A 16,381-nucleotide genomic window follows, 5' to 3' on the forward strand; every position below is an offset into this window, starting at 1 on the left:
AAATTATAGCAGTGTTTCGTGTTATGGTATTTTTCCTTAACCTAAAATACATGCGTCTAAATGTTGTACACACTTTAAAGATTTTTACTGTTCCTTTGGGAGCAAAGTGATTTAATATATGCAAAGCCTTTCTTCTCTACTTCTCATGTTTTCCAATCTTGCAGAGAGTTAAATTTTAGGGCTCTTTTTTTTCCTCTGTTGATGTACAGTTTGAAGACAATAGTGCTAATATTTTATGTGATCTATTTATTATACCTGTGAGGCTTGTATCAACTCTTTATACTGAACCTAATCAGACATGCTAGTACTTTCAAGTACTTGAGCCGGAGCTTTAAATGAGATTTTTAATATGTTTCTAAGTTCATCTTGGAGTGTAAACTTTTCTCTGCTTGCTTTGAGGGGGTGATGTTATTTTGTCAGTTTTGAGAGATAGGCTTATGGTGAATTTCCTCTGCACATAAAAATGATTAAGTAGACACTTTAGAAAAGAGGTCTCTGGGATGCTTAAGCTGGTGCTACTGTGTCCGGAGCAGAACTTGCCCTGAGATCCTGAGGAAGATGGCTGACCATTCAGCTCTCAACCTACAGTACTTCAAACATGACACCTCCACCCAAGGATCTGTGCGTCCTTTAGAGGTACTGGCCGTCCTCTCAGCCTGTGAGTTAACGCTGGCCCATGAAATGCAGTGCCAGATGTTCTGTCCCACCTACAGAGGGATCCTTGTAAAACGTAAATCAGACCAGGTGCCTCCCTCCGCAAAACCCCACAGGCTCTATCACATTTAGAAAGAAATCCACAGCCCCAGCCTTGGCTAACCACACCCGACTTTCCTTCTTCCCCAGCCCGCTCTCCCCGTCCCTGTGCTCCAGACCGCAGGCCGTTGTGTTCTTCCTCATCTTCACCAGATGTTCCAGCTGCTCTCTTCCTCCCGCCCTCGGGTCTGTGCTCAGAGAGGCCCTCCCGGATCGCCCTGCCTCAAAGACCCACCAACCCCACCCCTGCTGCCCCCCTCTCCCCATCCTCCTGTATCCTCTTCATGGTGCTTGCCTATCGGGTGTGATATATTTGCTTTTTTTTTTTTTTTTTTTTAATAACTATCATTCTCCTCTGTTAGAATCAAAACTCCAGAAGGGCAGGGAACTGTCCATTTAGTTCACTGTTGTTTTCGTAGTGCCTAGAACAGCGCCAGGCTCACCGTCGGTACCCAGTCCATTGTGGAGAAGTTCATGAGAGCATGAGTGGGAGGGTGTGAGTGTCACAGAGAAGGCAGTACTTTCACGTCCTAGTCGGAGATTTTCATCTCATTCCTTTATTAACTACTCTGACAGTCCAACGGTGAATACTTCTCATGTTCTAGGCCATAGAAATAAGTGTGGTAAGAAAATCTAATTAAATATAAAATATTAACCCAGTGGGCCAGGAGAATCACAGTGGCATTTTTTTTTTTTAGATAAAATTTACATACCATAAAATTCACCCTTTTAAATTGTACAATTCAGTGGTTTCTAGTATATTCACAGAATTGTGCCAATGTCACCACTTTCTGATGCCAGAACATTTTCATCACCCCATTCCCATGAGCAGTCACTCCTCATTTCCCCTCCCCCTCCCCCAGCCCCTGGCAACCACTGAGTTTTATCTCTGTGGTCTGCCTATTCTGGACATTGCATATAAATGGAATCATAATATGTGACCTTAGTTCATCATTGTTGCAGCATGAATCAGTACTTCATTCCTTTTTATGAGTGAATAATATTTCATTGTACGTATAGACCACATTTTGTTTATCCATTCCTCAGCTGATGGACATTTGGATTGCTTTCACTTAGGGGAGCCATAGGGTGTTGAAATCTAGGGTACGATAAAGGACTTTAGACAAGTTCTCCAGGTAGTTTATTTTCATAACACAAAATCAATGTAGGTATGAAAAACTAGGAATGTCCATCTATGAAACTGCTATTTTAGGGTTCTAAATCAGAAAAAAAAGAAACTTCATATCAAAAGTAGCTCAAACCAAGCCGCCTCCACATCACCTTACCAATCCAAAACACTTTAGCAATGACAGGGTTTGAAAGGAATTCCTGAGTAATTCCAGCCCCAGAAGACCAGCCCCAGAAGAGTCTCCCTTTGCATTTGTCTGGGGAACTGCCAAAGCCAGCCAGCCTCAGCAGAACCAGTTCACAAGGGGTGCTGTCTGAGGAGCCCAAACCCAGCCAAGTCCAGAGAACATGTGCCTTCTCTTCTTAAGAGATAATAACATATAGCATAAATTGTGTTTTAACATTCTGCTTTTTTTGTCTTGTTTTTATTTTTACATAAGGAGTTTTGGTTTTCTTTAGCGTTTGAAAGGATGGGGTACAGAAGAAATAGAAATAACTGTGTAATGTATGGCTAAGTATTCATTCATCGACTTGCTTCAGCGTTTCTCAAAATCTGGTCACCTGAGACTACTCAAGACCTTTTCAGGTCCATGAATGAGGTCAAAATTTGAAATTGAAATTAGTTCAATTTCAAAATTGAAAATAGTTTCAAACTTTTTATATTATCAAGACATTATTTGTCTTCTTCATTGCTGACGCAAGAGGAACAGTGGGTAAAATTGCTGGTACCTTGACACAAACAGGGGTACAATTGTATTAGTAGTCATTCTTCACTGCCATGCACCCACGTTAAAAAAACAACCCCGAAAAGCTATTTCACTTAAGAATCCTTGAAGAAGCTGTAAACCTAATACTTTTATTAAATCCTGAAACTCGATACACATCTTAGGGATATCCTGTGTGACAAAATGGGAAGTATGCGTAAAGCACTTCGGCTGCATACCAACCATGCAGCAGCTTTATCAAGGTAGAGTGTCTTGGGGCTTGTTTGAGCTGTGAGCTGAGCCAGCTACTTCCATGAGGTTACAGAATCGTGCATAAGTAAAAGATCCATTCAAAATGCAAAATGGACCAATGGATTTTTTTTCAGGTTAGGTGTATTTTTTTTTTATTGTAACATGGGTTTTATAGCATTATGTAAGTTTTGTGTGTACAACAGTATATCTCTACTTCAGTATGCACGACAGCATGCTTCCCACCAAAACAGTTTCAGATTCTATACTGCTACTAACCTTTAGGAAACTATCTCCGCCACTGTAAGAAACTTCTTGAGTTTTAAAGTAGTATCAAGGAATAACCACAATTATTAGAAAAGATTACTAAAATACTTCTCTCCTTTATAACTCCATCTCTCTGTGAATTTGGATTTCCCTCATATATGGCAACCAAAACAATATGAGAATCCAGCGCTATTAACCCAGACATTAAAGAGATTGTAAAAATGTAAAACAGTGCCAATTTTCTCACTAATTTTTTTGTTTGGGAGAATAGATATGTTTCATAAAATCTGTTTTTATGTTACATATATGGGGTATATTACTGTTAGGTAAATCAATACAATTTTTTTTAATTTCTGTCTTAATTTCTAATTTGGTAAATATTGGTAGATATAAACCACATAAACAAAAGCTTTGAGGGATTCTTAACAATTTTTAAGAGTGTAAAGGGGTCCAGAGACCGGAAAGTTTTAGCACGAATAATTTACCTAAATCATCCAAATGCCAAACCTGATAAACACAACAACAGGCTTTTAACTTTTTTCCTCGATTTGATTTTGAAATGAATCTCCAGCTTATGACAAACCAGTGATGACTAGAAGGTTTAGTTGGACCCAACTACGATTATTTTTGATAACTCGCTTATATTGATTAAGGGACCTAACCAACCTGCCACATAGCAGAAGTATGGAAGTCCAGAAGTAATCACAAGATGCTTTCAGTTATTTTGTAGATTTGAGTTTGTTAATTTGGTTCTATGAAAGTTCACAGATTAATTGCAGGCATTTATGTCTGTCCACCACATACCACAAGACATGTTAGCATGTCAGATCCTGTGTCCTTCATCATGGGATACTCCATAGAGAAAGGTAGTCTCCTAGGTTTCGGGGCTGCCCCTTAAGCAGCGCTTCGTGGCTACTTTTATCTGAAAACCTTAGAGGGGAGGCGGGGTCACACTGTGGAGCATGGCTGGGTGCTTTATATATTTAACTTATTGTAATCTCAAAGCTCCTCCAAAGTAGGGAGTTTCACTCAATCTTTTAAGTGAAGAAACTGAATTCAGTGGAGATTGATTATAAATAAACCAAGATGACACAACTTGTCACAGAACCTCGCCTGGTCTGTATGTCCAAAGCTCACCTGGCTCTTCTTGTTTCTTCATACCAGCACCATGCTCTGTGTCTCCTCTCAGTTTACTCTAACATATTTTGTACTTCCATATTAGGCTTTGAATAGCTATTGTCAAATATGTGCAGAAGTAAACTACTGTATGATACATACCATGGGTTTTACATTTTTCAGTGGTACCAATGATTAAATTATTGTTATTTTTTTAATTTTTTATTTGATTTTTTTAATCAGTAATAGTGATTTTGGTTTGTCAGTACCACTCCCTTCATCTAAAGGCATGTTTATTAGTCATTGCTAGAAAAACAGAATACCTTTAGATGTACCCCTGAATTCAGCCAGATCCTCAAAGAGCCATGTGCCTGGAGTTATATTGGTGCTCCCCAGCCCTCTGTAAGTTGCTCTTTTGGTCCAATGCCAACAACTGTGAGAGATAGTAAGAAGGCTCCCTAAAGCCCTCATCTATACTGTTAACAAAGTTCTTTTCTAAGGGTTCAGAATGCCTTCTGTCTTACTGCCCATAGCATTAAGCTCCACTTGAATGATTTTTTTTTTTTTTTTAATCTCACGAACGCTGAGAATTGGTTAACAAGTCCAGTTTCCTTCTTCATGTTGACTGTTGGAAATTTGATTTTCATTTGTGACCCATGTTAAGCAACCTTATGAGACTTCATACAGTGTTTTGTTAAATTAGCCTCATTTCTGGCTCCATTGTATGGCTCTTGGTTCCCCTTCTTTTGTTCAGCACTCCTAAATTGACTTGTCTTTGAAAGGATTCTGAAAGGACCTCAGTTATTTTCAGTTCTAACAAGTCTCTCTTCTTTTCATGCAGGTACTGTATTTGGAAATGGGAAGACCTCTGATTACCTGCTGTTGGGAAACTTCGTTTACACTGTGAGTGTGGAACGTTTGCCTCGTTTGCATATAAAATTGAATTTTCATATGAGCTCATTTTCAAATTTAAATGTGTGCATTTCTGGATTTAGGGGTTGTTTACACTTCCTCCTAAAAATGAAATGAGATGTTTCGACTAGTAAGAGATTATTTTATATTAGGGTATAAAAATGTCATTTAGGTTCACTGACTTTATAGGCCTTTGGTTGCTCCTATTTTCAATATTCCTTCTTTACACTTATTGCCTCACTTTCCCTTTTTCTCTTCCTTGTCCCTTCTTCCTCAGTTTTATTTTACTGCCCTTGTTCGTATTTCTTTTGCTTTCCTAAATTTATGGCAAATAGTACCATTCTACTTGGGTGTTTAACCAATAATTATTCTAGAACTTAATGAAAATAAAGTTGGGAGAGAAATCTCCACTCTTTTGGGACATTTAACCCACACGAGGCATGGACCTCGCTGTGTTAAGTCACTATGTCAAACACTTAAGGAGGACGCACAGTTGAGTGTGAGCTGCACCCTGCCATTAAAGAACCAAAAAAGGTTTTAAAACCATTTTTCCCTCTAAGGTCAAAAGCTCCACTTGGATGCAAATGCTCAAGGTCACACAATTAGTCTCTAATAAAAGTTTACTCCAACCTTGAACTCTGAATTCTCCAGCCAGTGTCCTTTCCTCTCCATGGCCCCCAAGTGGGGGCAGTGCGCTGTCCTAAATACTAAGTGGCCATTGGTACGGCTGACTCGGTGGAAAAACTATAATACAATGTTTAAATAACTGAATAATAGGAAGTTAAGACCATTAAGTAACAGAGGGATTAAGGTTTTGGCAAATGGAGGCTCTCCTTTCCATTGACCTCAATGAAGTAGTTAAAAAAAAAAAAGGGAAAACATTTTGGGGGCTAGTGGTTTGTTTTCATACAACACGAGTGCAAAACAGAAATAATACTTGATGGACTAAGTTTAGAAATAAAATAGATGTCATAGATGTCTCTGAGGGACTTTAAAGTATCCAAGGCTTAAGAGAGAGTGTTTCTTTAACTTTGTGTCAAAATCTCTCTCTTGTTTTAGAATTTTTTATATAGTTTAAATTAAACACTTAAATTTTAACAAGAGTTTTATTTCTACAGATATTTATCCTAAATTGCTATTAGATATCCCGCTGAGAAAGCTCAAATGCTTCACTTTGTCCTGACTTTATGACGCCACTGGAAAGCATCTAATACTGTGTACAAATCCTTAACAGTGCCCAAAAGTAGGACTGCGCCCTTGAAGCTCTCACCACTGATCACCAGTGCTAGGCAAGCATCACACTTCCATCCCGGCAAACTACTGAAAGTGCCCCAAATTCCTTTGGCTACTAACAGTATTTAATATTTTTGATTATAAATAGATAATAATAGATAATGCTGCAGTGCTAAGCACTGTTCTTGGTGTTTTACCTATAGAGTAGGTAAGCTTTATCAGTCCCAGTTTACAGATGAAGGAGCTGAGACACAGAGAGGTCAAGTAATTTGCCTTGTGCCTTATCAGAACAGTTAATAAATGATGGAGTCTTGAGCACAAATAGTCTGACTCCAGGGCAATATAGTCTGACTCCATTTAGCCATTATGCTATCCTATGGAAAACACAGCGCAGTTCGTTAAACCCGGGTCCCCCTACTTTAGAATTAGTAGCATGGGCACCAGTGACAGTGGGTGTGTACAGCATGGAGATGTAACAGGCTCTTACATTCTACTCTGCAGGGTTTCAGGTAAGTAAAGTTACAGAGTAAGTGTTCAGATTTCTAAATATCCAGTTATATTACTTTTACAATTTATCTTTAAAATTGAGAAAATGGAGGCTTTAAGTACTACGGTTGATAAAAAATAAAATTAAAGCAGGCTTGGAAACCCAAGATTACTATAGATGATTCTCCATCACTGTTCATGAATTGTACACGAAGTAGCCAGGCCCATGCTCAGAAGCTCATGGCTGGACTGTCAGCCAGTGAGGGTGAGGGGAAGGCAGGGAAGGGAGTCGGGAATGTGATGCTGTAAATGGCAGTTCCAGCCGGTCGTGGTCATGATGTTCAGCCACCCAGCTAACTCACTTGTTTCTTTGCTTGTTGGACGTACAAGTCAAGCTGTGAGTAATCTGCCAGTCCAATTTGATGAACTATCATATTTATGAAATAAAATAACGTTTCCCTTCTGCTTTAGTTTGTGGTGATAACTGTGTGTTTGAAAGCTGGATTGGAGACATCGTATTGGACCTGGGTAAGAGAATCTCTAGTCACAACCAAGGAATATCCCATTTACTTATGTGTCATCACTAATTTTTGTTGTTGTTTTTCGTTCTAACTGCATGTGTCCCTTTACCCTAGTTCCACAGGTTGTTAATTACAGTGGGGGGGAGCAGTCAGGAATGGACTAGGGGGAACTGGAGACTCAAGTGTGGAAACACTGAGTAAAACTTAAATAAGTTTATTTACCACCAGACTTCTCAAGAGCCCTTAATATATTGTTGTACATTGTAAATATCCCTGGACGGGAGGAAGCCTTCAAACTTATTGACTAGGAATCTTTTCTTAGTAGAGTGTATCACAAGACTGGCAGAAAACTCATTGGAAAATGATTCTGAAGACCAAAAATATCAGAGAAAGATTTGTCCTCAGACATTTGTAGATATCCAGTCTGAATAAAACAAGTTCCATTTTAGATATGTTAGTACCGAAGTATATTCACATCCAGGTAGAGAGACCCAATAAATAAAAAGAAAGTTAGATGCTCAAGGGAAAGATGGGCACAAGAAATTTGGATTTGACAGTCATCAACACAGAGATTAATATTCATACAAGTGTCTTAGCATCTTTCAGTAAGAGCATTTGGAGCAAAAACTAAGGAGGCTTAAAGATGGTAGCGGATAAAAAAGGTAAGGGTGAAAGGTGAGACCCGCCAAAGGGGTAGAGAAGGAACGGTTCTACATGCCAGTACCACCAGCATTATAACCGATGTGGAAGAGATGAGTGTTTAATGAAAGATCCAATTAAAACATGCAATTATTTAGTTAATAATTGCCATGGGTAATATCTTATGGATGTAGTAAAAAAATTAATAAGGAAGTTTGTGAAAGCTTCATCAGTGTGGGAGTCCTCCGTCTACCTGATAGTCCTTTAACTCAGCTTCTCTTCCTTCACAGTTCAGCCACATAGCGATCTGGGGCAGCATCGCACTCTGGGTGGTGTTTTTTGGAATCTACTCATCTCTGTGGCCTGCTGTCCCCATGGCCCCTGATATGTCAGGAGAGGTAATGTATCCTAATCACTCATGATCTAACAAACCCTAAAAATTGCTATTCATTAATGAGCCATAATTACTTGGCTTGGGTTTATATTAAAATGGTATTCGTCAATTTTAAAAGCTATTTTTAAACTCCACAGCTGTGAGTATAAAAATTGAGAGAATATTTTAAACTTGGACGTTTTACTTAAATCTGACTTACCCTTTCGTAAGCATAGCTGGGTTAATAAAATGTGGTTGTCGGGAGCTTGAATCATGTTAAGAATATCCATATAGGGCTTCCCTGGTGGCACAGTGGTTGGGAGTCCACTGCCGATGCAGGGGACACGGGTTCGTGCCCCGGTCTGGGAAGATCCCACGTGCCGCGGAGCGGCTGGGCCTGTGAGCCATGGCCGCTGAGCCTGTACGTCCGGAGCCTGTGCTCCGCAACAGGAGAGGCCACAACAGTGAGAGGCCCTCGTACCGCAAAAAAAAGAATATCCATATAGAGGATGCCATTTTAAAATTAGACCATCAATCCATGCATACTTTTTGAACAAGAGATTTGGAGAAATGGTGAGCTTATGTCTTGGGACAGTCTGTCTTTTTTTGTTGTTATCTCTTATTCTAAAGAAAAGGCTACTGTCACTAGATTAAATGCACTTTTAGAGTTGTCTTAATGACATCAGTTCGGTTTTCATTTTGAAAGAGTTAGGATATCTGACATTTCAGCCTTATCATGGTCCACTCTCAATTCCATCTGTCACTTTCTTGTTACACTGGTAGGAACTGAGTTATTAGGTGTTCGTGGGGGAGTGTCACAAGATCTCCTTTCGTTCAGAAGAGATTCCAGCAGTAGGAGGGTGTATGATTTCAATTGCAGGAAATTTGACATAAAATGTATAAAAGAAAATGTGGAAAACATTTCAGGATTTCCTGTGACCTCACAGTAACTTGCAAATCAAGGTAATGTGAGCTCCGTTACAGTACATTGTTTTCCTGCAGTCACAGGAAACCTTTCCAGGGGTTTCCATTATTTGTTTCCCTAAGTACTGCCTGAGTACCTTTCACTTTTGACAGTCTGGTTTATAGATCATGTTCATGAAATTTTATCTGACAGCATCCTGCTTTTTATAAATTAGCAGAATGCAGGCACATTAAAAAAACAATTTTGTGGTTAAATTTATTAGAGAGAGGCATTACATACTATTACAGCAAAACCAGACATATCAAGGAGCATGTACTTCCTTCCACCCAAAGGGAAGGCTTCTTCTGAAACATGTACTGTGAACTTGAGAAAATTTACAGCATGTATTTTGAGGAGAACAGAGAGAAAGCTGTGAATGTATCACCTCCTTCGCTTGGTTTGAGTCCTTTTTTCCTGAAGAAATAAAATCAAAGACTGTGTATGTCTGCTGATGCCACTTGGAAATTCCAATTCTATTCTTTGTTTTTATTTGATGTGCACTGTCCGATTCGACCTGCTTTTCCCCCAAGGTCAATTCTAACTTAATATCTTTTTCAATAGACCTCATTTTACCTCATGTCCGAACATTTTATTTTCAAAATGAGTGACACAAAAGATTTTGAAATCGAGATAGTTTGAGCAGCTGTAGCCAATCGCTTTGAAGACAAGAACAGAGTTTTTGACCACCTACTTCTAGGACAAGTGTGAAGTTTGACTGGCTTTTAGCCAACCAAATATAATTCTACCCTTGCCTGTAGAATTCCTGGTATTACCCAAACACAAAACTTAATATCATCTCTTGAGATTTGCGGTGATGCTGTGTTTAATTCAAAGTGAAATGGATGTCAGTACCCCATCACATTTCTGTTCACTTCATATACAGTGCAAAGTGCTAACAGGGCTGCTTTTTCTTGTTGTTTTATTGCTACTGATACTTTGAATATAATGTTTAAATAGCTGGTGCTCCATCGAAAGTAGGGAGAATGGATTAATTCAGCTGTAGGCTTGGCTGGTTGTCCAAGATGTAAATCTGTTTAATGTATTTAAAGAAAAGAATAATAATTTAAATTTATTTAGTACTTACTGTTTGCAAAGCATCTTGGTATGCATGTGTGTGTAAATGAGCCTCACAACAACTGCAAAAAAGGAAGATAACAAGAACGCCACTCACGTTCCCAAGGAGTGATAGCCTACGTTTACTGTTTCCTAGGCACCAGGGTTTTAGGACCCAAAAACGTTGTGTCAGTACTCAATTTTTGAACATTTTTATTGTGCATAGTCACTAGTTCTATTACAATCGAGTTAATTTCAGAAAGAAGTAACTACCCTTAGATTTACATTTTTTAATCTTAAAATTCTATGTTTCAGTCAAGAATATAGCCAAATACATATATGTGAAACATTCATTTATGTGCCAATAGTTATATCTGTATGTGTGTGTATATATATATATGTATGTATATAATTGGCCAACCATCCTGAATAAAACTTACTTATTCATCTGTTAACTTTCATAGCAATATACTATTATAATATATTTTACATATATATTATTATATATTACATGTAGTAATATAGTGTTGTAAATAACACCAGGATAAGTACAAATATTAGCATTTCCGGACCTGACATGCTTTATGTAATCCGTGTAATGAAACACAGCACAAGGTATCCCCCAGAACATAATGCTATTGCAAAGCATTCCTGGTGTGGGGAAGGCAACTTTCTGTCACCACCACCAGGGCCCTGAGTGTCTAAATCCAAGGACCATACCCCTAGGACTCCAGTTTTTCCCTGTATTGGTTTGGCATCAGTTCCTTCTAAAACTAAATAATTAAATATGTCCGTATGTTTGGGTTGTCTAAAGGCGTAATAAGGGCGCCCAGCTTAGTACAGCATTAATAGAGATGGGTAGGCAAGACCGAAAATAGCAGCCCCATTCCGCCCATCCTGGTTCAGGTGATATTTTGGAGGATGAGGTGCTGTGTGGTTTTAAAAAGCATTCACACAATAGAGAAGTTCTTCAAAAAGACAACCAAGATCTGGGAAAAAGTAACACCAAAAATACCTAAGGTATATTGAACACTTTAAGTACTTGATGTGCACTCATTCAATCGATTTAACAATTATTTGTTGAGATTCTTCTGTGGGTCGGGCGCTGTGGATTCATTAGTGAATAAATAAACAAAAATCCATGACCTCCTCAACTTTCTACTGAAAGGAGACAGGCAAATAAAATAATTAAGTGAAATATATAGACCGATGTAGGTGCTGTAGAGAACACAGCAGGCAAGAGAAACCGAGAACCATGATTTCCATTGCTTCCCATAGCGCCTTGTGGCTTTTACTCACGGTCAAATAAAGAGCCATTGGAGGGGCTTGAGAGAGGCGTGTCATGATCTGACTTATGTTCTCAGAGCAGGACTATGACTGCTGTGTTATGAACTACTTAGGAGATCATTGCAGTAACCCAGGCCAGAGGTAATCGTGGCTTGGGCCAGGAGGGTGGCAGTGGTGAAAGTGGTCAGAGTCTGAATCTAGTTTGAAGGTAGCGTTAATAGGATTTGCTGACAGATTGGACGTGAGGAGTGAGAGGAAAAGAAGTCAAGGTGGATGCCGTCGTGTTGGCCGTGACCTTCAGGACGTGCTTGTCCTCAGCTCACTGGCTCCTCCCAGCAAACTTGTTACCATACCTGTTTTACAGGTGAGAAAACAGAGGCATAGAGAAGTTAAGTACCTCATCTGATACCCCACTGGTACTAAGTGACAGAGGTACGCTTTGACTTAGCTGTGGTCCCAGGGTCAGCTACCTTATACACTGCCCGGTGCTGCTTCTCTGATCATAGTTATTTAAAGGATTCTGCGGTGTATAATCTGGAAATTAGAAGTCTGAAGGGACTGCCCCTCGTGGCAGGTATTTCAAGGATTTGTGTAGACGAGGGAATCTCTGTTTTCTTTTTCCTGACAGCACTGGTTCCCCCACGCCTCTTCCCCCTCACATGTGTGGACATGTCGGTCGTCCCGGTCTTCCTCCCTCCATCCTCTACACCCTAGCCGCTGTGCCAGAATGATCACCCTCCTCCTCACGTGTCCACTGCCCCTTCATGTCTTTACTGGTTGCTCTGACATAATGGCCTCAGGCTCCTAGTGCCCCATAAATGTTAAGTAAGGGATCGTGAAGTAAGTTTGTTTTCCTTGCTTATTGTTATTGGGGTTTTTTTTAACATCTTTATTGGAGTATAATTGCTTTACAATGGTGTGTTAGTTTCTGCTGTATAGCAAAGTGAATCAGCTATACATATACATATATCCCCATACCTCTTCCCGCTTGCGTCTCCCTCCCTCCCACCCTCCCTATCCCACCCCTCTAGGTGGTCACAAAGCACCGAGCTGATCTCCCTGTGCTATGCAGCTGCTTCCCACTAGCTATGGATTTTACATGTGGTAGTGTATATATGTCCATGCCACTCTCTCACTTCATCCCAGCTTCCCCTTCCCCTTCCCCGTGTCCTCAAGTCCATTCCCTACGTCTGTGTCTTGTTTTGCACAAACACGTGAGAAATGATAGAGTAGAGGTGACATAGAGGCAGAGTTCAGCTCAGATAAGAACATCTTGCTAACATCCAGAGATTTCCCCAGCGTGGCGCTTTCCAGCCGCAGAACAGAATGCTGGTCTCATGTAACCAGCCCCAGTATCAGACAGTAGTGCTACTCAGCGGAGCCTTGCTCACCTGCGCCTGCGAAGTTGCTTCCAACTCCTAGGATTCAGATTTTCTGTGGACTTCTCTTCACTGTGTTCTCTCCAGAGGAGTATCTAAAATGTTGAAAGGCACAGACTATTCTGCTCTAGTTAATGTCAACTGGAATTCAGGGTGCAAATTATACACAAGTTAGGCAACTTACAGGTACGGATCTCATGCTTCTGTATTCAGCTTGGACGCATATTCATACGTAGATCAGGATTTTACAGTCATTTCCAATTTATGTCCTTGATTTGTCTTTGTAGCCCCCATCTGAAGACAGAGCCATTTCTCTCAATATGTTGAAAGAAAATCCTTGCTCACCACGAGGGGGAGGGAAGGGAACCAATATTTATTGTGCACCAGGCATTCTTTGTTTCTTTTAAATCCATATCACAAACCTTTGTGATAAGCAGAGCAATAGCAGGTGACCCAGAGAATTCATCCCAGGTTTTCTCCTCAAATCCCATTGGTTACTCTCAGATCTTGAGTAACTACCTTCTCTTCAGGGTCCATTCCTATTCCTTTCTCTCAGACGGGAATGCTTTCTTTTCTCCTTGCAGCCATTTTCCTTGCATTCCATTGATTTCCCTGATTTATCTGCTGTTTCCCAGGATACCCAGGGCCAGGATCAATTTCCCTCAGTTAGCCAGATATAAAAGCATTCCCGTCTCTTTTTAAAAGTGCCAAGATTTTTAATTCTCTCTTCTCAACACCCACCTAACTCCCTCAACACACGTATAGAAATTCTGCCTCACTTTGTATCCTGGCCTCTCATGTCCTCTTAATAGCAAAATCAGCATATCTAATACCCAGCTCTTTTTTTTTTTTTTAATGTGTATATAAGGCTTCCCTGGTGGCGCAGTGGTTGAGAGTCTGCCTGCCGATGCAGGGGACACGGGTTCGTGCCCCGGTCCGGGAAGATCCCACATGCCGCGGAGCGTCTAGGCCCGTGAGCCATGGTCGCTGAGCCTGTGCGTCCGGAAAAAAAAAAAAATGTATATATATATATATATATATATATATATATATATATATATCTGGAAACCCAGAAGGCACAAGCCAAGTGGCTGGCCGTAAGATCCCGGCTTAAACGGGAGTACCTGCTTCAGTACAATGACCCCAGCTGTCATGGGGTCATTGAAGATCCTGCCTTGACTCATTGGACCTATGCAGGATGAGAAAATATCTATCCCAAATTTCAGACCCACTCCTGAGAGCTCCTCACTTTTAGGAGCTCTGTTTGGAATTGGGCCCCTCCTCTTCTGGTATTATGTTTTCAAAACCGACAGAGATAGGAAAGAAAAACTTATCCGGGAAGGAAAATTGGATCGAACAATTAACATCTCATTTTAAATCTGGCGATGATGACTATATATATACATATATATATATGAAATTGAAAACCACATCATCAGAGAATGTACAGTTGCCACTCAGATGGTAGCAGGGCCCCATTTACTGAGAGTCAGTCACTGTCATAAGTACTTTTCATGTCTTCAGTCGTTTAACATTGAGCATTTAACACAACACTGTGAGGTAGTTCCTATTACGCATTTCACTGACACAGAGGGGTTAAATAATTTTCCCAAGGTCAGCTCGTAAGTATCTGAGCTGCTGTTGGAACCCAGCCAGTCTTTTCCCTTAACCACCATACACCCTGTTCTCTGTCGCTTTTACATTTCTTCTCTCACCTTTTCATTCCTCTACATTTTTCTCCCAGCCTTATCAACTTCGAAGGTATAAATTCCTTTTAGTGTCAGTGCCCCAATCTAAGTACTTACTTCCATCTGGTTGGTAAACTAAGCCATCCGTTATCTGCATGTAATATTTCCGTCTTCAGCTGTGTCCAGCTGCCTGTATCACTGATCAGGCATCGTTTCTTTCCCCCTTCCTTCAGCACATTCTGCATGCCTGAAGTTACCAGAAATCCATCCCCCAGATACCTGAGCGTTTAGGGCAGACTGCAGTCTCTCCAGACGCAGCTAGGGAGGGCTGTTCTCAGTTGGTGGGCAGGGTGTTGCCACTTGGGAAACACTCCTTCCTATAGCGTTGTTCCCACTACAGTAATTCTACATCTCTGCCCCCTACTAATGATTCGAATGATAATGATTAACAAGTATCCCAGTACCACAAATGACTGAACTATTTAACAATTAAAAAAGAATTATGACATCAGGGTAGGGGGAGAGCGGATTCTACAAAGGTGGAAAATGCGACAATAAGAAATTATTTAGCAAAGGAAAATAAAAAGGAAATAGCGTGGCAAGCATGACTGCAACTTTAAATTTGTCTCTGTCTTCCTGTCCTCTCACAAATATGGTTGTGATTTGAGGGGAGGCTTTTTTTTTTCCTTCAGACCTGACTTCTATTTTTTCACACCAGTACCACGATTTACGGGGCAAGGTAGGCCCTGGGGAGAAGTGCTATGTTATGTAAACATATGCTGGCCTGCTTTTTCAACTTGTCTAGATGATGTTACTGGGTATTTTTCGAATTTCCAGAAGAAGATATTTTAGGCACTATGATTAGTAGACCAGATTACAAAGTAAAAAGCACGCTACACCAAGGATCATTTCCTATCACGATTTATAGCAGAAGCTTAGTATCGGCAGAGCTTTTCAATGTATCGCGGCATTGCAGACACACACTGTAAAGTCTTCCCAAGCGCATCTGGTTCTGCTCTCCCTGGCCTGAGGGATCTATAAAACTACTGAAGGAAATTGAAGTTAGGGAACGAGCATGTGTTTTACAGAATTTCAGATCTCTTGATTGAGGTTAGTAAAGTCTCTCTGAAAAACAATAAAAATCTTTGTTGAACCCTTTTAGTGTCACCCCTGTAGGAAAGGTATTAATAAACCACGTTAGTGATACGATTTTCCTAAGTTGTGCTGTTGCCCATTTTACCAGCATAATGAATTACTTTGCATATGAGGAATTTCCTGGTTTAAAATAGTCCTGATTCATCTCTCAGCTTTTAATTACCTAGATAGCGTGTAATAATTTATTGGTCACAAGACCAGGCCTTGCGGATAGGGTGGAGCAGTGTTACGATATGAAGGAGTTTCATGCAAGATTACTGGGTTTAGCCAAGTAGCCTGGAGGGAACAAGAACCCTAAACTCTGTCAGATGCTCTTCAATGAGCCAACAGTTGGGATTCCATCCAGTAAAACATGCCATTGGTCAGGGCCCTGACAGTGAATGAGACAGGCACACCATCACGGGTCTTAAAGAAGCTGGCTGCATGGCCACTTCCAAGCCCATTTTGTAAAGAGAAGCCTTGTAGAAACACTGA

At 40.3% G+C, this 16,381-nt stretch overlaps 1 protein-coding gene across 8 annotated transcripts in view; it reads left to right on the forward strand.

Moving 5' to 3' along the window:
* The window catches only part of ATP8A1 (ATPase phospholipid transporting 8A1), a 240,599-nt gene that overhangs the window by 193,044 nt on the left and 31,174 nt on the right, over positions 1–16,381 (forward strand). For 7 of the 8 annotated variants that reach the window (XM_049709553.1, XM_049709554.1, XM_049709558.1 and 4 more), the window contains 3 exons: positions 5,059–5,120; positions 7,320–7,376; positions 8,299–8,406. In XM_049709553.1, the coding sequence (XP_049565510.1) occupies positions 5,059–5,120; positions 7,320–7,376; positions 8,299–8,406 (227 nt within the window). Of the gene's footprint in view, positions 1–5,058; positions 5,121–7,319; positions 7,377–8,298; positions 8,407–12,313; positions 12,689–16,381 lie in introns of those variants that run through there. The other variant, XM_049709560.1, reaches the window with a different exon arrangement.

This window comes from Orcinus orca, chromosome 4 (genome assembly GCF_937001465.1).
Source record: "Orcinus orca chromosome 4, mOrcOrc1.1, whole genome shotgun sequence".
NCBI lineage: Eukaryota > Metazoa > Chordata > Mammalia > Artiodactyla > Delphinidae > Orcinus > Orcinus orca.